Consider the following 26,304-nt stretch of genomic DNA (forward strand, 5'->3'; position numbering starts at 1 on the left):
TGTATGCCGAATCTGCGGCCCTCTAACAGATGAGCACTCTGCAACCACCACAGAAGAGACACCCTTGTCCGTGGAGACAAAGTTATCTGCTGATGCATCTGCAGATGCGATCCGGACCATTTGTCCAGCAGATCCCACTGAAAAGTTCGTGCGTGGAATCTGCCGAATGGAATCGCTTCGTAAGAAGCCACCATTTTTCCCAGGACTCTTGTGCATTGATGCACAGACACTTTTCCTGGTTTTAGGAGGTTCCTGACAAGTTCGGATAACTCCCTGGCTTTCTCCTCCGGAAGAAACACCTTTTTCTGAACCGTGTCCAGAATCATTCCCAGGAACAGCAGACGTGTCGTCGGGGTCAATTGAGATTTTGGAAAATTCAGAATCCACCCGTGCTGTTGCAGCACTACTTGGGTTAGTGCTACTACGTCCTCCAGCTGTTCTCTGGACCTTGCCCTTATCAGGAGATCGTCCAAGTAAGGGATAATTAATACGCCTTTTCTTCGCAGAAGAAACATCATTTCGGCCATTACCTTGGTAAAGACCCGAGGTGCCGTGGACAATCCAAACGGCAGCGTCTGAAACTGATAATGACAGTTTTGCACCACGAACCTGAGGTACCCTTGATGTGAAGGGCAAATTGGGACATGCAGGTAAGCATCCTTGATGTCCAGGGACACCATAAAGTCCCCTTCTTCCAGATTCGCTATCACTGCTCTGAGTGACTCCATCTTGAACTTGAATTTTTGTATGTACAGGTTCAAAGATTTCAGATTTAGAATAGGTCTTACCGAGCCGTCCGGCTTCGGTACCACAAATAGTGTGGAATAATACCCCTTTCCCTGTTGTAGGAGGGGTACCTTGACTATCACCTGCTGAGAATACAGCTTGTGAATGACTTCCAATACCGTCGCCCTGTCTGAGGGAGACGTTGGCAGAGCAGACTTTAGGAACCGGCGAGGGGGAGACTTCTCGAATTCCAACCTGTAACCCTGAGATACTACCTGCAGGATCCAGGGGTCCACCTGTGAGTGAGCCCACTGTGCGCTGAAATTCTTGAGTCGACCCCCCCACCGCCCCTGAGTCCGCTTGTAAAGCCCCAACGTCATGCTGAGGGCTTTGCAGAAGCCGGGGAGGGCTTCTGCTCCTGGGAGGGAGCTGCTTGGTGCACTCTCTTACCCTTTCCTTTGCCTCGGGGCAGATATGACTGTCCTTTTGCCCGCTTGTTCTTATAGGAACGAAAGGACTGCGGCTGAAAAGACGGTGTCTTTTTCTGTTGGTAGGGGACCTGAGGTAAAAAGGTGGATTTCCCGGCTGTTGCCGTGGCCACCAAATCCGATAGACCGACCCCAAATAATTCCTCCCCTTTATACGGCAATACTTCCATATGCCGTTTGGAATCCGCATCACCTGACCACTGTCGCGTCCATAAACTTCTTCTGGCAGATATGGACATCGCACTTACTCTCGATGCCAGAGTGCAAATATCCCTCTGAGCATCTCGCATATAAAGAAAAGCATCCTTTAATTGCTCTATAGTCAATAAAATACTGTCCCTATCCAGGGTATCAATATTTTCAGTCAGGGAATCCGACCAAACCACCCCAGCACTGCACATCCATGCTGAGGCGATGGCTGGTCGCAGTATAACACCAGTATGAGTGTATATACTTTTCAGGGTAGTTTCCAGCCTCCTATCAGCTGGATCCTTGAGGGCGGCCGTTTCAGGAGACGGTAACGCCACTTGTTTTGATAAGCGTGTGAGTGCCTTATCCACCCTAGGGGGTGTTTCCCAGCGCGCCCTAACCTCTGGCGGGAAAGGATATAATGCCAATAACTTCTTTGAAATTAGCAGTTTTCTATCGGGGTTAACCCACGCTTCATCACACACTTCATTCAATTCCTCTGATTCAGGAAAAACTACAGGTAGTTTTTTTCAGACCCCACATAATACCCCTTTTTGTGGTACTTGCAGTATCAGAGATATGCAAAGCCTCCTTCATTGCCGTGATCATATAACGTGTGGCCCTACTGGAAAATACGTTTGTTTCTTCACCGTCGACACTAGATTCGGTGTCCGTGTCTGGGTCTGTGTCGACCGACTGAGGTAAAGGGCGTTTTACAGCCCCTGACGGTGTCTGAGACGCCTGGACAGGTACTAACTGGTTTGCCGGCCGTCTCATGTCGTCAACTGATTTTTGTAATGTGCTGACATTATCACGTAATTCCATAAACAAAGCCATCCATTCCGGTGTCGACTCCCTAGGGGGTGACATCACCATTACCGGCAATTGCTCAGCCTCCACACCAACATCGTCCTCATACATGTCGACACACACGTACCGACACACAGCAGACACACAGGGAATGCTCTTATCGAAGACAGGACCCCACTAGCCCTTTGGGGAGACAGAGGGAGAGTTTGCCAGCACACACCCAAGCGCTATAAATATATAGGAACAACCCTACAGAAGTGTTGTTTCCTTTATAGCAGCTTAATATATCAATATCGCCAAAAAAGTGCCCCCCCTCTCTGTTTTTTTACCCTGTTTCTGTAGTGCAGTGCAGGGGAGAGTCCTGGGAGCCTTCCTCGCAGCGGAGCTGTGCAGGAAAATGGCGCTGTGTGCTGAGGAGATAGGCCCCGCCCCCTATTTCGGCGGGCTCTTCTCCCGGTGTTTGTGAGACCTGGCAGGGGTTAAATACATCCATATAGCCCCAGGGGCTATATGTGATGTATTTTTAGCCAGAACAAGGTATTATCATTGCTGCCCAGGGCGCCCCCCCCCAGCGCCCTGCACCCTCAGTGACCGCTGGTGTGAAGTGTGCTGACAACAATGGCGCACAGCTGCAGTGCTGTGCGCTACCTCATGAAGACTGAAAAGTCTTCTGCCGCCGGTTTCTGGACCTCTTCACTTTTCGGCATCTGCAAGGGGGTCGGCGGCGCGGCTCCGGGACCGGACTCCATGGCTGGGCCTGTGTTCGATCCCTCTGGAGCTAATGGTGTCCAGTAGCCTAAGAAGCCAATCCATCCTGCACGCAGGTGAGTTCACTTCTTCTCCCCTAAGTCCCTTGTTGCAGTGAGCCTGTTGCCAGGACTCACTGAAAATAAAAAACCTAATAACTTTTTCTAAGCAGCTCTTTAGGAGAGCCACCTAGATTGCACCCTGCTCGGACGGGCACAAAAACCTAACTGAGGCTTGGAGGAGGGTCATAGGGGGAGGAGCCAGTGCACACCATCTAGTCCTAAAGCTTTTATTTTTGTGCCCTGTCTCCTGCGGAGCCGCTAATCCCCATGGTCCTGACGGAGTCCCAGCATCCACTAGGACGTCAGAGAAAAGAATCTGCTAAGCTGGTTGATGTAATATGGTAGTGTTGCCTGCATATTGGCCAGATGTGCCATGTCACTGACCTGTCCTACACAAATCCTATGCTGCATTGAAATGGGGTCACTTAATTCTGATTTGAAGGTGATGAGAGATCTTGAAGAATCTGAAGCTTTAAATGTAATAGGCTTTATGCTCTGTAACTAATATAGTGGTCTATAACTGGTAAACTAACTATCCTGCAATATTTCACTTATTAATAGGGTCACCAAACTACTTTCATTTCTCTACCACAACGTATATATTGTATCCCTACACATTCATTTACATGTCATCTGGGTAATCTGTGAATGTTAATTGCTCTCCAGCAGATCACTATCTATACCGACTAGACAACGGCGTTATGCATTACCCTGCCTGTGGCTGGTATTGAGAATCACACAGTGGAGGGAGAGATCAAGGTTCTTCCTCTGTCACATACAAGGTGTTAGGAAAAAGCCTATCCAAAGCAAGTGTCAATGAAATACAAACAAAGCTGAAAAAATCCCCAACAAAATAACAGGCAAACCCAGCGCCTGCAAACCACTGTACTGAGGCCCTTGAGAAACTGCCTGCCATGGGCAGGGTGTTATTAAGTAGTACCAGAGCCAATTTACAATATATGATCCCAAGGGTTCATGTGGGCATTATACACAGGTGCAGCAGAATATACTGCTGGAAATTTGGTGAGGTGTGATTATAGATGTGTGGAAAAGATACATAGAGGGGCATTGCCTCGTATGTCATAGACTTTTTACTCTGGAGTTTTGAAAAAAAAAAAAAAGTTTAAAATAATACAAAGAAAATATGTATTATATATTCTTTGTATTTCTCACATACTTAATATAGTCAAAACTCTGGCATTTACAGGAGTATGACAGGAAAGGCTCTGCCTCACCTGACCGCACGTCACTGATATACACTGCTCAAAAAAATAAAGGGAACACTAAAATAACACATCCTAGATCTGAATAAATGAAATATTCTTATTAAATACTTTGTTCTTTACATAGTTGAATGTGCTGACAACAAAATCACACAAAAATTATTAATGGAAATCAAATTTATTAACCCATGGAGGTCTGGATTTGGAGTCGCCCTCAAAATTAAAGTGGAAAAACACACTACGGGCTGATCCAACTTTGATGTAATGTTCTTAAAACAAGTCAAAATGAGGCTCAGTAGTGTGTGTGGCCTCCACGTGCCTGTATGACCTCCCTACAACGCCTGGGCATGCTCCTGATGAGGTGGCGGATGGTCTCCTGAGGGATCTCCTCCCAGACCTGGACTAAAGCATCCGCCAACTCCTGGACAGTCTGTGGTGCAACGTAGCGTTGGTGGATGGAGCGAGACATGATGTCCCAGATGTGCTCAATTGGATTCAGGTCTGGGGAACGGGCGGGCCAGTCCTTAGCATCAATGCCTTCGTCTTGCAGGAACTGCTGACACACTCCAGCCACATGAGGTCTAGCATTGTCTTGCATTAGGAGGAACCCAGGGCCAACCGCACCAGCATATGGTCTCACAAGGGGTCTGAGGATCTCATCTCGGTACCTAATGGCAGTCAGGCTACCTCTGGCGAGCACATGGAGGGCTGTGCGGCCCCCCAAAGAAATGCCACCCCACACCATTACTGACCCACTGCCAAACCGGTCATGCTGGAGGATGTTGCAGGCAGCAGAACGTTCTCCTTGGCGTCTCCAGACTCTGTCACGTCTGTCACATGTGCTCAGTGAGAACCTGCTTTCATCTGTGAAGAGCACAGGGCGCCAGTGGCGAATTTGCCAATCTTGGTGTTCTCTGGCAAATGCCAAACGTCCTGCACGGTGTTGGGCTGTAAGCACAACCCCCACCTGTGGATGTCGGGCCCTCATACCACCCTCATGGAGTCTGTTTCTGATCGTTTGAGTAGACACATGCACATTTGTGGCTTGCTGGAGGTCATTTTGCAGGGCTCTGGCAATGCTTCTCCTGTTCCTCCTTGCACAAAGGCGGAGGGTAGCAGTCCTGCTGCTGGGTTGTTGCCCTCCTACGCCTCCTCCATGTCTCCTGATTTACTGGCCTGTCTCCTGGTAGCGCCTCCATGCTCTGGACACTACGCTGACAGACACAGCAAACCTTCTTGCCACAGCTCGCATTGATGTGCCATCCTGGATGAGCTGCACTACCTGAGCGACTTGTGTGGGTCTTAGGGAGGTCATACAGGCACGTGGAGGCCACACACACTACTGAGCCTCATTTTGACTTGTTTTAAGGACATTACATCAAAGTTGGATCTGCCTGTAGTGTGTTTTTCCACTTTAATTTTGAGGGTGACTCCAAATCCAGACCTCCATGGGTTAATAAATTTGATTTCCATTGATAATTTTGGTGTGATTTTGTTGTCAGCACATTCAACTATGTAAAGAACAAAGTATTTAATAAGAATATTTCATTCATTCAGATCTAGGATGTGTTATTTTAGTGTTCCCTTTATTTTTTTAAGCAGTATATATCTATATGTGTGTGTATATGTGTGTGTGATTCCTTACAATGCTGAAGGTTTCCTGGTCCAAATCATCATCCTCTTCTTCCCCGATGGGAACAGGATCACTTCCTGCAGTAATGTGGACCGGTCCCTGGTTCTTTTTGCTCCTGGCACCAGCCTTGGCTTCACCTCGCTTTGGCTGCATTGTACAGAGAAATACTGGTCAGTGGGCAGTTATCAGGAGGGAAATCTGGATTTTCAAATATGTGTAATACTACCGATTGCCTGACCCGGCCGTCGGAGGGCGATCAGGATACTGACTCAAAACACCTGTGATGTATGGGGGGCCATATCACAGTGGCTAATCTAATGCATTAGAGCTGCTGTATTTAAGCTTTTCTCCTATACAGATGCAGATCTAATCTGCTAAAAGGATTGCATCACTGGACACACTCTCCAATCTTTGACAGACCAGCTGCCATTCACAGGGAATAGAAATGGAAAAACCAGTCTCCCTTCCAAATTGGTCTGGTGATTGGCAATCTGGTTTCCTCATTTTTCAGCAAGTTTAAAAATTATTTGGCAAGGCCAGATGACCAAGACTAGATAAAACCCTGACGTCTCACGAGCATACACACTCTACAACTTCTAATCAACTGGTTCAACTGAGGTTGCATTGTATGAGAATTGACTAAGTGTGCACAAGGTACCAAGTGAAAGATTAGCTGACATTTATTTTGCATTCCCCATACATCTCTGCACTAGGTTTTGTTCTAGTGTCTTTACAGGCTTTCATATGAGTTGCACAGTATGGGTGTAGTATGGTATGCCGGCGGCCAGCATGCCAGCGCCGGGATCCCGACCGCCAGCACACCGGCAGCTGGGCGAGCGCAAATGAGCCCCTTGCGGGCACGGTTATTTATTCTCCCTCCAGGGGGTCGTGGACCCCCAAGAGGGAGAATAGTTGTCGGTATGCCGGGTGTCGGGATTCCAGCACCAGTATACTGAGTGCCGGGATCCCAACAGCTGGCATACTGAATACCACCCCACAGTATTAATGCCTATACCCGGTGGTGATCTATTGTTGAGAATGGACTGTTCTGCTACTAGTCGCCATAATGGCTTGCAACACTGCATGCCAGTAGGTGGGCCCCACCATGGGTTTTACCTGTGGGACCTTTATGCCCCATCATTTTTACATAACACACCTTCTCCTTTGCCTTTCTCTTCTCTTTGGGGCCATCTTTTTTTTGGTTCTGTTTATCCTTATTTTCCTTATTATCTTTTTTCTTTTGCTTCTTCTTGTTTGGGCTCTTCAGTGTGCCATCCTCCTGTAAAAAGAATTTGTTTTCACTATATCTGGATAAACAGTTAAAAGGGTATCTGCATCATTGCAGACAAAATTTATGAATCTGAAAACAAAACAGAAATTTCATATAACTACATATTGGAGACCCACAAGGACATTCTAGTTAAAATGCCCTGCCCCTTTAGCGGCGCCCTGCTAAAACAGTCTGCTGCCACAGCATGAATAGATGCTGTGCGCATGGCATCTATTCACATTGAAGGCAGAGCTTGAGGGAAGCCACTACCCCATCAGTGAGGTCGATGGAGCTGGCCCAAGCCCCCTTCCCTGGCTGGCCGCACTCACTTGTCAGACGTGCACATACAGCACCAGCACCCATGAACCCTGCCAAATTCCTAGGGAGAACACTGTGGGGGAATTGTTTTTACACTTTACACTGCAGTCATACTTGCTGATCTCACTTCACCAACATAAAAAATGTGATATTCTCGTTTTCACTTGTCACGAATTACAAATGGTGCTCTAACCAATCAGCTCCTGTAATTTTTCAAACACATGACAGTTAGGAGCACCATTTAAGATAAGTAACAAGTACTAACAAGAATAGCACTTGATGTTAAATTGCAGCATTTCTATAAAGCCTAACCAGTACTACGGTTGACATGGCAATAACTGAATCTGAAATTTGAATTAGGGAGATCTGCCATCAGTTAATGAGTTCAACAGATATTTAGCAAATAAATAATGTTCCCTACAGAAACATCCAATCAGAGAGCAAACAGGCAGTGAGAATCAACAAATGCCATGTCCGTATTTTTATAAAGCCTCTTCTACCACAGGCACTCATAAAACCTACCACATCAGTGGTAATGAACATAATACAGGTTGAGTCTCCCTTATCCAAAATGCTTGGGACCAGAGGTATTTTGGATATCGGATTTTTCCGTATTTTGGAATAATTGCATACCATAATGAGATATCATGGTGATGGGAACTAAATATAAGCACAGAATGCATTTATGTTACATATACACCTTATACACACAGCCTGAAGGTAATTTTAGCCAATATTTTTTTATAACTTTGTGCATTAAACAAAGTGTGTCTACAGTCACACAATTCATTTATGTTTCATATACACCTTATACACACAGCCTGAAGGTCATTTAATACAATATTATTAATAACTTTGTGTATTAAACAAAGTTTGTGTACATTGAGCCATCAGAAAACAAAGGTTTCAATATCTCACTCTCACTCAGAAAAGTCCGTATTTCGGAATATTCCGTATTTCAGAATATTTGGATATGGGATACTCAACCTGTAATGAAATTCAACATAATGTAACCAATACTTCCTCTCATAAAGTGTTCAAATATATTCAGGGAGCAGTACGGGAGAAAGTCTGAAGGCAGGAGTGGGAAGGGGTGATCAGAGAGGATGTAAGGCAGCTGTCACTGCAGAGAAATTGGGCGGATGCAGTGTGTGAAAAAAAGGGAAAAGAAGATTTGTTGAGGGATTTATGGATGAGGGAGTAGTTTGGAATAGATTCAGGATAAAAGAGGGTGCCAGTAGAGTAAGTGGGGGCTAAAAGAGAAAGGAAGGCAGACAGGGGTGTTGATGATAAACTGAGGAGGAGCAAGCAAGGTGTGACACTGGAAGGCCAGTAAGGAGAAGATGGCAGCAGTCAAGGTTAGGGATACGGATGTGAAGGTCAGTTTTCACTGCTTTCAGAGTAAGAAAGGACCCGATTCTGGAAATGAGAGGTGAAAACAACAAGATTATGAAAGGGACTGAATTGTAAGGGTGACATAGTGGCAAGTCTAGTATGGCAACGAGGCAGAGGGCAAGATGGACATAGAAGAGGGGGGATTGTGAATAATGAGTGGAGGTGGAGAGGGGAATTTATCAGGTGGTACAACAATGACTTAAGTTTTAACAAGCACTGTAAAGTCAAACAGGAAATGGCCAAGAGATGGTGACAAGGGAGAGAACAGACAGGGAAAGGTTAGGGGAAAAGGTAAATAAGAGTGTCATCAGCACAGTTCGGGTATGAAGGCCAAAGCAGCTGATGAGTTCAGAGGAAAAGGTGTAATGGGGGAGAATGGGGACCAAGGATGGAACTTTGGCCAACAGGTAGGAAAAGATACAGACAATGTCAAAATACTGACATTTAAAATGTTGACAGGTCAAAAAGTCGACTTGAGTTTTTCATGATTTTTTGATTGACTTGTTCATACTTTACCATCCCAGTGGAGCTGGAGGGGGAATATAATAGTATGCCCGAAGCATGGCGAGTGCAGTGAGCCAAGTACAGGGACGCAGTACACTTTACGGTGTCCATGTTGACATACACACCAAAAAAACAATGGAAATCTCTATATTTTAAATGTCGGGATTTTGATTGTAGATAAATTGACCGCAATCCCATAATATATATATATTATATGCGTTCGCCCCCTGTCGACATTCTGGTGGTCGGGATTCCGGCGTCAAGATTTTGACCGCCGGGATCCCGTACCCAAGGCCTACAGAGGTTCATAAAATAAACTAGGGTATAAAATAACAACTGCTACACAGAGGGGTCTCTTCAGAAGCATTGGGACAAGGGCCTCTTCAAAATGTTGCTATGAGGCCCACAAAATTCTGGCTACGCCCCTGACTGGGACTATTTGCCAGAAATGTCTCCGTATTGGACTGCTGGCGGCATCTCAAAGAGACTGAACATGGCTGTCAGGCAGTGGGAGCAGGGAATCAAAATTAATTCAGATGAATCACTGAATTCTGGGAAAATGTGACACAGTGCATTTGGGAGCAGGATATATGCACCTGCACTCCTCATTCTTGACCCAGGACAATTTTTATTTCAACAACTGATCACAAGATGCTCACCTTCCTATCTCCATCTTCTGAAGGATTGTCAGAATTCCTAGGAGATGAGATGTCATTGCCGTGCTCATCTTTTGCTTTCCCTGCTCCATCTTTCTTTGCACGTGGCCTTCGCTTCTTTGTTTTTGTCTGCAAAAAAAAAAAAATTAACTTATTTATATAACTATGTTTTACGCAGAGAGAAATCAATCATTCAACATGAATTCTTAAGGTCCGTACACATGGAGCGATTTTGACTATAAGTGATTTTGACCCAGCAATTTACCTTGAACTGTCAGCAGGAGACTTTAACAAACTTTTCCAGCGATTTTGACCAAGTGTGCAAGCGATTTTGGCTATGGGCCATTTTGACTATTGGCGATTTTGACTAACTCATTTAAATAGGGGGATGTTTTCACTTTTCCATTGACAAAGTTGAAATTGACTTGCCTGCAAAGTCTATTTTTCATAGTAATAGCGACCTGGTGGGGACGCACATCGCTATCACTCGCTGTGTACACACAAAGCGATATGCACTAACTTTCTTAGCGCTTTTGACTATACAGTCAACATTGCTGAACCATATAGCTCCGTGTGTACACACCTTTACTGTGTAACCATGCTGCTCAGTGAAAATGATTCAATAAATAGCACCATACAACTCTATACCATTTTCTAGAAATACAGATGTATAAAATGAGTTATCAAACCAGAATATCGAATGATTAAAAGGGAACTTCCCGCCGCATATCTGACAATGCATATATTGCAGCAAACACTCCTTCTCACCTCTTCCCCCTGACCGCCATCTTTCTTCTCCATTTCTTTCTTCACCAATTTCAGCAGGTAGTCGGCTCTGGTCTGTAAGTGTTTTGCTTGAGGTTTTTTCTCAGTTTCCACAGGCAAGATCTAGATACAAACAAAGAATATGCAGCTGTTATTTTATTTACGTTCTAATCAATATAGAAAGAAATGAAAACAAAGCAAATGCAACAAGCACACAAAGAGGGCAAGATCATTAACACTGCACATAGTGTTTAAAAGATATACAGACATCACCATCAACAGTATGTAGCGGAAAACACGCCACATATCCCAGACTTATACTAATGTTCTTTACACCCCTTAGGTTTATAAGTGTGTTTTTTGTTTTTCATAAGGAAGTGTTTACATTATTTTAAGCCCCAAGGCTATCTTATGAATGCACTGAACATCTACTTCATTAATATAACTATCAAACTGTCTAATTAAACTGCTGTGCCTCAAACAAGCTAACTATAAATAAAGAGTCCTAGGATTCCGTGTAGTGGCACTCAGAGTGTACAATCTCTCGTCAAAAGCAAGTTATCTGTGGGCATGACCAAATTAAGTGCAAATAAATGACATAGGCTTGACGACACCTGTAAGAATGATAAGCTTACGTATGGGTTTGATAAATGGAGAAGAGGCATATATGCTGAGTGCATTAGATAAAATTGGGCAATATTAACATTAGATGTTACCTTGTCAGACAACTTTAATTCAGGGTCACTTTTAATGAGCTCCCAGTTTCCATAGCCATGTTCAACAATCCCCAAGAGCAATTGGGAGTCCTCTTCTACGTCCCAATCTACGTCAAAATGAGCAGCTTTGACACGACTGGACAATCGGAACCTAACATGAAAAAGTGAAGCTTTGAGAATAGTGCTACAAATAGAAAGAAGGGAAAGGGGGAGACACTGGAGGGGTGTGTGTCTAAGAACAGCGCAATTTTGCCAGGCATCCCTGAGTACCCTAAGGGTTACTCAGATGTTTGATATTCACAGTTGATACAACATTGCGTCTTTGGACACAGCAGTGAAGCACAGAAGCCGATATCGGAGTCTTTTTACTTAAATGCTCCCAGCAACTTTTGCATAATTGTGCATCTACCTCTGAATAAGCACCATTATCGGGTATGGGCAAGCCATATATCAAGGTCACTGCCACTTGCCAGGCTATAAAATATGGCACTTATACATAAGATTATTACTAAACCAGCATATCACCTAACAACTTTACCATGCCAGCAATGTACACATAGGGGCAGATTTACTAAAGTAGTGGTGTTGCCAATAAAGAAAGGATAGCTAGAATCTGCTGGTTGCTATGGGCAACCACAACACTTTTCGTTTTTAGAAGCTTAAGAAAATCAACCCAATCATCTGTCACACACTCACTTTTTCTTCTCCTCGGCTTCTTTAGGGATTATTTTGCTGAGAATTTCAAAATCTTCCTCATGTTGAATAATGGCTTTTACATTCACTTGGACACCAGAAATTTTAATAGTTGGACCCCTCCTCTTGCCCGGACCTTTCCCTAATACATAAAACAGATACCAGCAATAACTAACATGATTTTAAAAAAATGGTCCATTCGGCTGGCTAATATTAGTCTCCAAAAATAAGCTTTAGAGATCTGTATCTTACAAATAAAATAAACTGTGCAGCCTGTTAACAGAACATAGTAAAATGGGAAATTGTTTGGGTAATAACGTTAAGTTGCACCATTGTAGCTTTACCTGCTGCTAGTTTGTACTGGTTGGTTTTGGCTTTTTAATGATTGCAGCTTTACATCTATGGGCTAAATTGCCATCATGGCAGTTCCTGCAACTTGCAGGTTCTTACTTATCGGCCCAGAAGTAGGTATGGAGTAATTATGTCAACATTGTGTATATTGAGATGGTCAAAATAAAGGCAGTGAAAATGTGGACATGGTCATTATGTCACAATGTCGACAGTACAGATTAGGCTGTGGGTTAAGGTAGGGTTAGGTCTCTGACACAAGAAAAACACTGTCGACCAGCAAAATACTTGTTGAACTTCAAAACTTGATGTGGGCGAGTAATACTATTTTACTATATAAACACATTTTTCTTTGGCTTTAGGTGGACAGTCCCTTTACAAATGTTATCAAATCATTGTAAGGATAACCTACCATCAGTGGGATTCTCTTTCAAGTGCTCTTCGAACTCCTGCATGGCTGAGGCACAGCTTGAGTGCAGGAGGTCTCCCAGCCTCTTGAGATCAGCCACTGATTTCTCCACAAGCTCTGCATCACGAGCAATGCACTCCAGCCTAAGAAACAGAGCAGACAGAAATCAGTTCTGCTTGTGGTAAGAGATTCAACCTAAAGGTTCAAAATAGTAGATGCATAAGGTGTAACATAAGCAACATACCTTTCTAGGGGAGTCGGAAACTTCTTGTAGGCCTTTATAAACCTAAGTAAAATAAGATTGCGATTCATTTAAAAGAAGATTATTAAAGATTACACACACACATACATATAAAGGGCAAGTCACGGATATAAGAGCCAATACCACGTACCTTCTAATCTCTGCATCTGTGAATCCCTCCACAGTGTCCTTCCGAACACTGCGTGGACGCCCTCTCCGCTTCGGTTTTCTATCATCATCTGAATCATCAGAGTCGCTCTCTGACCCTGAGGACCGCTGAGCCTTTTGCTTGGACTCCAGATCAGACTCACTGTCATTTGCCGGGGCCTGACAAGTGTAAGGAGGGTAAGATCATTATTGCCATGCCCACCTTCTCTTTCATACAATCTATATAATTTACTTGTAAACTTAATGTATAATATCAGCTATTTATAATGAATAATTAAAACATGAATCAATTCTAAGACAGTATCCTGTAATATAAGCAACACATTCTTTGCATTCACGCTTAAATCAGGAGGACATAACTAAAATGAGTTGCAGAAGGGGACCATGGGATAGGAGCTGGTGCTAAAGAGAACTATAGCATTAAACAGAAGCTCCTACCCTCTACAACCCCCAGAAGTCAGTAAAATTTTTAAAAGAAGCCCGTGCAGAGGGTCAGTAACACAATTAAATGTCTATAATGTAGGACAAACAACACTAACTACAAACAGCAATTAAAAAAAAAAAAAACACGCCTGAACACAAGGAAGGGACCACAGTGTCCCCCAGATGGATTCAGTAAGAGATTTAACGGTGTATACAAAAAAAATACCCTTTTCTCCTACATCCAATCTGGGGTATATTGCTACTATGGAATGTTTAACAGTCTCCCCCAGGGGAAGGGACAACCGGGATGGAAGACCATCAGTCCAAAACTGGCATCAATGAAGGCAAACACCAGAAAACACAAAAATTTAGTTAATGGGGAGGAGGACCAGGTCGATGCAAGGCAATGCTGTTTCGCAGAGATCCCATGCCGTCTGGCCCAAGAGGCACTCACTGCCCTCTTGTAGTGTACCGACACACGATCCGGAACCAGCAGTCCAGCCACACAATAAACCTGGAGGATGACCGAAAAAATCCACAGCACAATAGTCAGCAGACCAACCATGTTTGTGAGCATCATAAAGCACCAGCGGGAGTATTCCATGTGCCATAACGAGGAAGTCCTGTCTAAATACAAAGAGCCTGTACCACCTCCAAAAGAATAGGAAAGAGAAAAAAGAAAGACTCTGTGTTGGGGCACACTTTGAAATTTGTACATTTATTAAAACTTAACTTTTAATTTAGTTCCGCATAAAAAAAGGAGGTTTGATACAGAAAAATGTTCAAATACACAAAATATACATATATTGGTAACAATCTCCACAGAAAATGTGTTCAAATGTATAAAGTATATAAATAAATAAAGTAATTGATAAATTCCACACAGGGAAAGAAGAATCTGATTCAAAATTAATTAACAAAAATCAGGATGAGCCTGATAACAAATTAGGAGCACCTATGGTGAAAAATATATGGAAAACAAATATATGCCTGGTTGATCAAGATAAAGGGCACAAATAGATGAAAATGAAATGAAATCACAATTGTAGTGATAATAGGTTATTAGAAATCTATTAGCCTAATTGATCAAGATAGAGGGCACAGGTAAGTATAATTATAAATATAATTCACAATTGAAATGATAATTAACTGATGTTAATCCCCTGGTAGAAGCTATGTTTGCTACAGAGAAGATCCTTTTAAGAATTTGATTCCAAACGACATTCATAAGAAAACAAAACCAAGATTGCCAAAAATAGTGGTGATCTAAGGTTATTAGGGAGTAGCCAAGAAATAGGTACAGACTTGGAAAATTCAGAAGTTGCTCTAACACTTCTGCTGTTTGTGATCAGAGGTTAAATCTTTACTGCACCTGATATTCCCAAGTGGTCACCCAGCTGGGTACTAATCAGGCTTATCAACGCTTAGCTTCCAAGATCAGATGAGATTGGGCGTTTCCGCTGAAATATGGCAGTAATTGAAACACTATGACACAAATGAGAGAGTGTAATAGAGGATGAGCAACAAGAGTACTTCTGCTGTCCAGTTAATAGCGTAGATTCTCTGTTACTGCGGGCATTGCAGAGAGTGGTCTCGCATCTGGATGAGAGGGTACAGAATTATAGGTGAGATAAGTAGAGGATAGGGAGGGGACCCCACCCTCTGCTGTCCACTGTCTTATATGTTATAGCGGACAGTGGATGAGAGAGGTAGGATGGCTCACCTATTGAAAATAAAGGTTTGAAGACAATATGATGTACTTAAAAAAGTCGATGTATAACAGGCTACTTTGCCAAGCCAAAGGACCAGTATAGAGAAAATTACGAGAAAAAGACCCTTAATTAGGTTACATAATGATAGTTATAAAATAACTAGGTAGCGGAATAGCCATTGATATAGTGCTGATAAGTAGCATGCACAAATTACATATAAGTAGGCTTAGAAACAAATTATACGAAATACTGCTATGCACGTAAAAATGCTAAGAGACATATGCATTTTATATGGAAAAGAAAAAAGTGGTCTATGGCAATCTAAGGAAAATCTTCGGATCACTTTAGCAAACAAAGAAAAAAATATATAATTCTAATTAAATAATTTGTAGTAATGCAGAGTCCCAGTGGACACATACAATACCAGGGGATACCAGGGAGTGATCTGAACTATAAAAGGTTCAGCTTCACTGAGCACAGACGGCCGTTTCACCAGGGTGGCTTGTTCAGTGAACAAGCCACCCTGGTGAAACGGCCATCTGTGCTCAGTGATGCTGAACCTTTTATAGTTCAGATCACTCCCTGGTATCCCCTGGTATTGTGTGTGTCCATTGGGACTCTCTGCATTACTACAATTTAATTAATTATAATTATATATTTTTTTCTTTGTTTGCTAAAGTGATCCTTAGATTTTTTTTAGATTGCCATAGACCACTTTTTTCTTTTCCATATAAAATGCATATGTCTCTTAGCATTTTTACGTGCATAGCAGTATTTCGTATAATTTGTTTCTAAGCCTACTTATTTGTAATTTGTGCATGCTACTTATCAGCACTATATCAATGGCTATTCCGCTACCTACTTATTTTATAACTACCATTATGTAACCTAATTAAGGGTCTTTTTCTCGTAATTTTCTCTATACTGGTCCTTTGGCTTAGCAAAGTAGCCTGTTATAAATCGACTTTTTTGAGTACATCATATTGTCTACAAACCTTTATTTTCAATAGGTGAGCCTAACCTACTTCTCTCATCCACTGTCCGCTATAACATATAAGACAGTGGACAGCAGAAGGTGGGGTCCCCTCCCTATCCTCTACTTATCTCACCTATAATTCTGTACCCTCTCATCCAGATGCGAGACCACTCTCTGCAATGCCCGCAGTAACAGAGAATCTGCGCTATTAACTGGACAGCAGAAGTACTCTTGTTGCTCATCCTCTATTACACTCTCTCATTTGTGTCATAGTGTTTCAATTACTGCCATATTTCAGCGGAAACGCCCAAACTCATCCGATCTTGGAAGCTAAGCGTTGATAAGCCTGATTAGTACCCAGCTGGGTGACCACTTGGGAATATCAGGTGCAGTAAAGATTTAACCTCTGATCACAAACAGCAGAAGTGTTAGAGCAACTTCTGAATTTTCCAAGTCTGTACCTATTTCTTGGCTACTCCCTAATAACCTTAGATCACCACTATTTTTGGCAATCTTGGTTTTGTTTTCTTATGAATGTCGTTTGGAATCAAATTCTTACAAGGATCTTCTCTGTAGCAAACATAGCTTCTACCAGGGGATTACCATCAGTTAATTATCATTTCAATTGTGAATTATATTTATAATTATACTTACCTGTGCCCTCTATCTTGATCAATTAGGCTAATAGATTTCTAATAACCTATTATCACTACAATTGTGATTTCATTTCATTTTCATCTATTTGTGCCCTTTATCTTGATCAACCAGGCATATATTTGTTTTCCATATATTTTTCACCATAGGTGCTCCTAATTTGTTATCAGGCTCATCCTGATTTTTGTTAATTAATTTTGAATCAGATTCTTCTTTCCCTGTGTGGAATTTATCAATTACTTTATTTATTTATATACTTTATACATTTGAACACATTTTCTGTGGAGATTGTTACCAATATATGTATATTTTGTGTATTTGAACATTTTTCTGTATCAAACCTCCTTTTTTATGCGGAACTAAATTAAAAGTTAAGTTTTAATAAATGTACAAATTTCAAAGTGTGCCCCAACACAGAGTCTTTCTTTTTTCTCTTTGCTATTCAATTTATTACTGACTCTGGGAGCACCACCAACCTATAATAATTATCAGGTACCTTTTTAAAGGATCTCTATGCTTAGTACTGTTGGTTAGTCTAACAGTTTTCTACAAGTTTTGTACAAACCCATGTTCATTGCTATAATAACTTTCCTGTGCGGAACCAAACCAAACCTCTCTGTCCACCTCCAAAAGAACCAAACCACCCAGGTCCTGGGACGAACATGAGGAACAAAATACAGGGAAAACAATCTCATGGTTCAAGTGAAAAAGACAAAACAACTTTTGGCCATGTCCTGGGATGAACACGAAGGAAGAATTACACGGAAAACCATCTCCTGGTTCAAGTGAAACGATAACATAGCTTTTGGCCATGTCCTGGAACGAACACAAGGGAAGAAATACAGGCAAAACAATCTCCTGTCTCAAGTGAAAAGACAAAACAACATTTGGCTGGAATGAAGGAACGGTATGCAAAACCGCCCTATCCTTGTGAAGACTGAAAATAGGAGATTTTGCAAGGCAACGCACAGAGACAGCCATCGCAATGGCCATGAGAAAAGCTAATCTAAGCAAAGTTTCAAAACAACAAACTTAGGTTCAACAGAGTCCATGGCTTAAAGGTTGGTTGTTGAATAGCTGAGAGAACCAAGCTGAGACCCCCCAGAGCCGCAGGTGGAATAAATAGGATTTTAGTACCTACCGATAAATCCTTTTCTCTGAAGCCACTGGAACATGCTGACACTGGGGTATAGACGGGTGGCTATAGGGAGCCTGGCACTTCAAACTTTAAAGAAATATGAAAGCTCCTCTCCCTCTATCCCCCATCAGCCATCAGTTAAGAATTAGCAGAGAGGAGACGGAACGAAGAGGAGTAGAAAACACTAGAACGAGGAGAACGTAAAAAACACATGAACAATCAACACTTTCAAACTTGAACAACGACAGAGGCAGGTGAACAGCGTCTCCTGTGGCTTCAGAGAAAAGGATTTATCGGTAAGTAATAATAATAACTGGTAATAAGTACCAAAATACCATTTTCTCAGTCAGCCACTAGGGGACACTACAACATACTGACACTGGGCCCGGCAGAGTTGAGCCGTGGTGGCTCCACGACTAGCAGCCCTTGACATCCCTACAAAATGTGTGGAGTGAGCAGAAATGGACACCGGCGGCCGTTGAGCCTTTTGAAGATGAGCCTGACGAATTGTCATGCGAATCCATCACACCAAAGTCTGCTTCGTAGCCAGCCACTCCCGGCGGGGAGCATCAAATAGAACAAATAAAGCATCCAACTTCCGTAAGGGCGATATTTGGGCCACATAAATCCTCAAAGCTTGAACTATATCCAGAGTAGAAGGTGTACCAGAATCATCTCATAATGACGGGACCACAATCGGCTGATTGATATGGAAAGTCGAAACGACCTTCAGATGAAAAGACGAATGTGTCCTTAATTCAGCTCTGTCTTCGTGTAAGATGAGGTAAGGTGGTTTACAGGGCCAAGCACTGAACTCTGAAACCCTTCGAGCATAAGCCAATTCCAGTATAAAGACCGTCTTCCATATTAGGTATTTGAGGTCTACCTCCTCTAGAGGCTCAAAGAAGCTAGACTGGAGGAAAGCAATCATGAGATTCAAGTCCAAAGTGGCCGTGGCCGGCACAAACCGTGGCTGTAGTCTTAGAACTCCTTGCAAGAAAGTCTGAACTTCCGGAGAGAAGCGCCAATCTGCGCTGGGAGAAGACTGACAATGCGGAAACTTGACCCTTCAGAGATCCCAGACGGAGTACGAAATCCAACCCAGCTTGAAGAAAAAGTAGAAACCAGGACAGTCGAAAGGACCCAGTCAGAAAACTGTGACGTTCGCACCAAGTCACATAAGAACGTCATATGCGATGGTATTGGTCTGCTGTAACTGGTTTTCTAGCCTGCAACATTGTGGGAATTCTTTAAATAATTATCTAATTGTGTCTTACTAAGACGTTGTAAACTACCAGAGCATTCTCCTCGAGAAGAACTTCGGATGGCGCCTTTATTAGCAGATCGTCCAAGTAAGGGATGATTGTAACTCCCAATGACCTAAGATGAGTAATCATAATAATAATAATAATTTTATTTATATAGCGCTCTTTCTCCAACAGGACTCAAGGCGCTTTACAGATATCAAAAACAATGCACATGATACAGAGGATTTGAGTAATACAACAATAGACAAGCAACACAGACATAAAAGAAAACCTTAAGCACACAGAAAGCACAATGCAGGGTTGGTGTAGGCATTTTGGGTAATAACTTCCAAGGGTTGTGTATTCCACCCTCACAAGGTACCAGGTGCGGCAGCCATCTTGGGCGCTCAGCGTAGGATTACCCAGGGTGGAATAGTCCACCCCTAGAAGAGATGACACAAAATGGGGGTGATTTCAGAGTCCTACAGTTCAGAGTAGGGTTCCATCAAAACCATCAGGCCTATGTATTTTTCATCCCATCCACAAGTGTACCATATGGGGCAGCCATGTTGGGCGCACTTTGAAGGTTACACTGTGGGAGGTGAGCCATAAAAGGGCCAAGCTCATATATGGGAAGACTGATGTTTATGTAGTAGTATGATGTACCCTGCATGTAGGGCACAATGGAAAGGTGTGCAATCAGTGGATGTAAACATTACAGGAAAAACACATGGTGGGGTGGAAGCGAGCAATGAAGAGAGAGAAAAAAAACCACACAATAGCAGGTAACTAGTGGCAAAAGTAGGATTGGGATAACATTTTGATCAGATCAAAGTACGGGTGGGTAGGAGAATGTGGGGGGCATACTCAGAAGCAATGGGGATGTCCCTGCTGAGCCTGGTCCTGGCGCTGTGCCCCCACAGTTCCCTGTTCATCTTGATGGTTAGGCCCAGGGGCAGACTTGATGTTCTCAGCCAGAGAGGAGGTAAGCCTGGTCTTGGTGTTCTCATGTTTGAGGCGAGGAGAGGCCACATAAAGTTGCAGAGCTTTTTGGTTGTAATGCAGTCCTTCTGTTAATTTGTAAGTTTGTTTGCCTTCTGTTTTCCTTCGGTTTAACACAGGTATAACACTGCTGTTGTTTTGAGCTGCCACTTGATAACTAGCCACTTCATATACTAGTCACTGCAGCGTCCTAATAGGCCTAGCGTCCTATGCTATACTGAGTAAATGAGTCTACAAACACATGTCCTTTCTGATTACAACCCCCTCCCCCACACAGCAACCCTCCCACCAAAAGGTGTTAATCAACTACCAAATGTGAGGTTTGTAAACCCCAGTCAATCACTATAAGTTTTTGCACACTACAGATATTAATCCACTTATAACAATTTTCTAAACATACAATGTAATGTGCAATGGGCTGCAATAATTACCAAGTAGATCTTTACTAAAAAAGGAGCAATGGGCTGCAATAATTACCAAGTAGATCTTTACTAAAAAAGGAGCAATGGGCTGCAATAATTACCAAGTAGATCTTTACTAAAAAAGGAGCAATGGGCTGCAATAATTACCTGTTGACAAGAAGGAGAGACGGGAGTCAATTTTGAATATCAGTTGAAGATATCATGACTGACATAATTTTGGTAAATGCTGTGGGAGCTGAAGACAGTCCGAACGGTAAGGCTCTGAATTGAAAATGGTCCTTTTTGTATTGAAAATCTGAGAACCGCTTGGGGTGGTTCCCAGATGATTTCACCAGGGATTCTATTGCACCCTGGAGGGCAATCTTTTTGTCTTGCACTACGGGCAAACCTGTTGTGAAAAACTTGGCTGGCGGTAAAACTTTGAAATCTAGTTTGTATCCCATGGATACGAGATTGCGAACCCACAGATCTGTTGACAGGAGAAACCAAGCATCCTGAAAATTTCAAAAGCGGGCCCCCACCATGGATATTCCCAGGTGGAAGGGGAGCTCGTCATGCCACAGTCTTTTCTGCAGGTATAGGCTCCTGGCGACGGGCAACTTGCTGCAGTTTACCACTTCCTCTACCTCTCTGAGGTGTAGCCTTTCCTCTTCCTCAAATGGAATGTTTGTCTCAAAGGAACGAAAGCAAGACCCCGCATAGGGACGTCTTGCATGTATAGTCTGAGTTGGGAGATAAGTGGATTTTCCTCCCATGGCCTAAGAAATCCACTTGTCTACTTCTGTGTTCTGCCAAAATCATCACTTTGTCAACCGGAACCCCTACCTGTAGATCCTTGATTAACTTCATGGCCCAGAGTTCTACTGCCTTATTGACCCAGAAGCTGATTAGTGTCGGCCTAAGCAACACTCCAGCCACCGTAAAGATTGACTTAAAATAGTGTCTAATTGTCTAAGATCAACCTGGGAGCTACGCTCGCTCCAGACATGGGCTGCGGTCTCTATATGGAATAACCTTCCACCATGTGCATCCAGAAAGGGAAAGAAGAGGATTATTGTTTTGATTCTTAAGGAAGGATTAAAGTAATTGACTGTTTCCTACGAAGTTAATATTCAAGCACTGACCCCGTATCACCCCAGGGGGTGCGCACATCTGCATTTTGTGAACTTATTCTACAAAACAGTGACAGCACTGGTCAGTCCACGGGTCAGACATTCTCAGAATGAGTACAGGGGGAGCAAACAGTTAATTCAGCTCTCATGCAGCCAAACGGCAAGCGCAGAGCACCAACCTGTCCTCCAACTACCAGCGGCTGCCCCACTCTGAATGTAGGCAGCACACATACCAAAACTAAAAATTGAACAAAAAAAAATAAGAATTTACTCACCGGTAATTCTATTTCTCATAGTCCGTAGTGGATGCTGGGGACTCCGTAAGGACCATGGGGATTAGCGGCTCCGCAGGAGACTGGGCACAACTACAAAGAAAGCTTTAGACTACTGGTGTGCACTGGCTCCTCCCACTAAGACCCTCCTCCAGACCTCAGTTAGGATACTGTGCCCGTTAGAGCTGACACAATTAGGAAGGATTTTGAATCCCGGGTAAGACTCATACCAGCCACACCAATCACACCGTATAACTCGTGATACAATACCCAGTTAACAGTATGATAACAACTAAGCCTCTCAACAGATAGCTCAACAATAACCCTTTAGTTAAGCAATAACTATATACAAGTATTGCAGACAATCCGCACTTGGGATGGGCGCCCAGCATCCACTACGGACTATGAGAAATAGAATTACCGGTGAGTAAATTCTTATTTTCTCTAACGTCCTAAGTGGATGCTGGGGACTCCGTAAGGACCATGGGGATTATACCAAAGCTCCCAAACGGGCGGGAGAGTGCGGATGACTCTGCAGCACCGAATGAGAGAACTCAAGGTCCTCCTCAGCCAGGGTATCAAATTTGTAGAATTTAGCAAACGTGTTTGCCCCTGACCAAGTAGCAGCTCGGCAAAGTTGAAGAGCCGAGACCCCTCGGGCAGCCGCCCAAGAAGAGCCCACTTTCCTCGTGGAATGGGCTTTTACTGATTTAGGACGCGGCAGTCCAGCCGCAGAATGTGCAAGCTGAATCGTACTACAGATCCAGAGAGCAATAGTCTGCTTAGAAGCAGGTGCACCCAACTTGTTGGGCGCATACAGGATAAAGAGCGAGTCAGTCTTCCTGACTCCAGCTGTCCTGGAAACATAAATTTTTAGGGCCCTGACTACATCCAACAACTTGGAAGCCTCCAAGTCATTTGTAGCCGCAGGCACCACGATAGGTTGGTTCAGATGAAAAGCTGATACCACTTTGGGGAGAAACTGGGGACGAGTCCTCAATTCTGCCCTATCCATATGGAAAATCAGATAAGGGCTTTTACATGACAAAGCCGCCAATTCTGAAACACGCCTGGCCGAAGCCAAGGCCAACAACATGACCACTTTCCACGTGAGATATTTTAAATCCACGGTTTTCAGTGGCTCAAACCAATGTGACCTTAGGAAATCCAACACCACGTTGAGATCCCAAGGTGCCACTGGAGGCACAAAAGGGGGCTGAATATGCAGCACTCCCTTAACAAAAGTCTGAACTTCAGGTAGTGAAGCCAATTCTCTCTGGAAGAAAATCGACAGAGCCGAAATCTGGACCTTAATGGAACCCAATTTAAGGCCCATAGTCACCCCTGACTGTAGGAAGTGCAGGAACCGGCCCAGCTGAAATTCTTCCGTTGGGGCCTTCCTCACACCACGCAACATATTTTCGCCATATGCGGTGATAATGGTTCGCGGTTACTTCTTTCCTAGCTTTTATCAGCGTAGGAATGACTTCCTCCGGAATGCCCTTTTCCTTCAGGATCCGGTGTTCAACCGCCATGCCGTCAAACGCAGCCGCGGTAAGTCTTGGAACAGACAGGGCCCCTGCTGCAGCAGGTCCTGTCTGAGCGGTAGAGGCCATGGGTCCTCTGACATCATTTCTTGAAGTTCCGGATACCACGCTCTTCTTGGCCAATCCGGAACAATGAGTATAGTTCTTACTCCTCTTCTCCTTATTATCCTCAGTACCTTTGGTATGAGAGGAAGAGGAGGGAACACATAAACCGATCGGTACACCCACGGTGTTACCAGAGCGTCCACAGCTATCGCCTGCGGGTCTCTTGACCTGGCGCAATATTTTTCTAGCTTTTTGTTTAGGCGGGACGCCATCATGTCCACCTGTGGTTTTTCCCACTGGTTTACAATCATTTGAAAGACTTCTGGATGAAGTCCCCACTCTCCCGGGTGGAGGTCGTGCCTGCTGAGGAAGTCTGCTTCCCAGTTGTCCAATCCCGGAATGAACACTGCTGACAGTGCTAACACGTGATTTTCCGCCCATCGGAGAATCCTTGTGGCTTCTGCCATCGCCGTCCTGCTTCTCGTGCCGCCCTGTCGATTTACATGGGCGACTGCCGTGATGTTGTCTGACTGGATCAGTACCGGCTGGTTTTGAAGCAGGGGTTTTGCCTGACTTAGGGCATTGTAAATGGCCCTTAGTTCCAGAATATTTATGTGCAGGGAAGTCTCCTGACTTGTCCATAGTCCTTGGAAGTTTCTTCCCTGTGTGACTGCTCCCCAGCCTCGAAGGCTGGCATCCGTGGTCACCAGGACCCAGTCCTGTATGCCGAAGCTGCGGCCCTCTTGAAGATCAGCACTCTGCAGCCACCACAGCAGAGACACCCTTGTCCTTGGAGACAGGGTTATCAGACGATGCATCTGAAGATGCGATCCGGACCACTTGTCCAACAGGTCCCACTGAAAGGTTCTTGCATGAAACCTGCCGAATGGAATCGCTTCGTAGGAAGCTACCATTTTTCCCAGGATACGCGTGCAGTGATGCACCGACACCTGTTTTGGTTTTAGGAGGCCTCTGACTAGAGATGACAGCTCCTTGGCCTTCTCCTCCGGGAGAAACACTTTTCTCTGTTCTGTGTCCAGAACCATCCCTAGGAACAGCAGGCGTGTCGTAGGGACCAGCTGTGACTTTGGAATGTTTAGAATCCAGCCGTGCTGTTGCAGCACTTCCCGAGATAGTGCTACCCCTACCAATAACTGTTCTCTGGACCTCGCCTTTATCAGGAGATCGTCCAAGTACGGGATAATTAAAACTCCCTTCCTTCGAAGGAGTATCATCATTTCCGCCATTACCTTGGTAAAGACCCTCGGAGCCGTGGAGAGACCGAACGGCAACGTCTGGAATTGGTAATGACAATCTTGTATCACAAACCTGAGGTACTCCTGGTGAGGATGGTAAATGGGGACATGTAGGTAAGCATCCTTGATGTCCAGCGATACCATGTAATCTCCCTCGTCCAGGCTCGCAATAACCGCCCTGAGCGATTCCATCTTGAACTTGAATTTTTTTATATATGTGTTCAAGGATTTCAAATTTAAAATGGGTCTCACTGAACCGTCCGGTTTCGGTACCACAAACATTGTGGAATAGTAACCCCTTCCTTGTTGAAGTAGGGGCACCTTTACTATCACTTGTTGTGAATACAGCTTTTGAATTGCCTGTAACACTGCCTCCCTGCCTGAGGGAGTGGTTGGCAAGGCAGATTTGAGGAAACGGCGGGGGGGAGACGTCTCGAATTCCAGTTTGTACCCCTGAGATACTATTTGAAGGATCCAGGGATCCACCCGTGAGCGAGCCCACTGCTTGCTGAAATGCTTGAGACGGGCCCCCACCGTACCTGGCTCTGCCTGTGGAGCCCCAGCGTCATGCTGTGGACTTTGAGGAAGCGGGGGAGGACTTTTGCTCCTGGGAACTGGCTGTATGTTGCAGCTTTTTCCCTCTACCTCTGCCTCTGGGCAGAAAGGACGCGCCTTTAACCCGCTTGCCCCTATTGGGCCGAAAGGACTGTACCTGATAATACGGTGCTTTCTTTGGTTGTGAGGGAACATGGGGCAAAAATGTAGACTTCCCAGCTGTTGCTGTGGAAACGATGTCCGAGAGACCATCCCCGAACAATTCCTCACCCTTATAAGGCAGAACTTCCATGTGTCGTTTGGAATCTGCATCACCTGTCCACTGCCGAGTCCATAACCCTCTCCTGGCAGAAATGGACATTGCACTAATTTTGGATGCCAGCCGGTAAATATCCCTCTGTGCATCCCTCATGTATAAAAGTGCGTCTTTTATATGCTCTACGTTCAGCAAAATAGTGTCCCTATCTAGGGTATCTATATTTTCTGATAGAGAATCTGACCACGCAGCAGCAGCGCTGCACATCCAGGCTGAAGCTATAGCCAGTCTCAGTATCACTCCTGTGTGTGTATATATAGATTTCA

The 26,304-nt window shown here is 44.0% G+C and overlaps 1 protein-coding gene, 1 non-coding gene and 1 pseudogene across 5 annotated transcripts in view; 1 reads left to right on the forward strand and 2 right to left on the reverse strand.

Annotated features, from left to right (window-relative positions):
* Positions 1-26,304, reverse strand: part of CHD2 (chromodomain helicase DNA binding protein 2) — a 241,660-nt gene that overhangs the window by 11,927 nt on the left and 203,429 nt on the right. For all 4 annotated transcript variants that reach the window (XM_063925729.1, XM_063925730.1, XM_063925728.1 and 1 more), the window contains exons 26-34: positions 13,345-13,520; positions 13,197-13,238; positions 12,956-13,095; positions 12,199-12,337; positions 11,503-11,653; positions 10,790-10,909; positions 10,025-10,150; positions 7,035-7,157; positions 5,891-6,025 (exon numbers count right to left, since the gene is read on the reverse strand). In XM_063925729.1, coding sequence (XP_063781799.1) covers positions 5,891-6,025; positions 7,035-7,157; positions 10,025-10,150; positions 10,790-10,909; positions 11,503-11,653; positions 12,199-12,337; positions 12,956-13,095; positions 13,197-13,238; positions 13,345-13,520 — 1,152 coding nt within the window. The remainder of the gene's footprint in view (positions 1-5,890; positions 6,026-7,034; positions 7,158-10,024; positions 10,151-10,789; positions 10,910-11,502; positions 11,654-12,198; positions 12,338-12,955; positions 13,096-13,196; positions 13,239-13,344; positions 13,521-26,304) is intronic.
* Positions 15,145-15,263, reverse strand: LOC134938874 (5S ribosomal RNA). Its single transcript, XR_010181320.1, has one exon. It is a non-coding gene; the product is annotated as a 5S ribosomal RNA (ribosomal RNA).
* Positions 16,752-16,870, forward strand: LOC134939115 (5S ribosomal RNA; annotated as a pseudogene).

The sequence above is a fragment of the Pseudophryne corroboree genome, chromosome 6, assembly GCF_028390025.1.
Source record: "Pseudophryne corroboree isolate aPseCor3 chromosome 6, aPseCor3.hap2, whole genome shotgun sequence".
NCBI lineage: Eukaryota > Metazoa > Chordata > Amphibia > Anura > Myobatrachidae > Pseudophryne > Pseudophryne corroboree.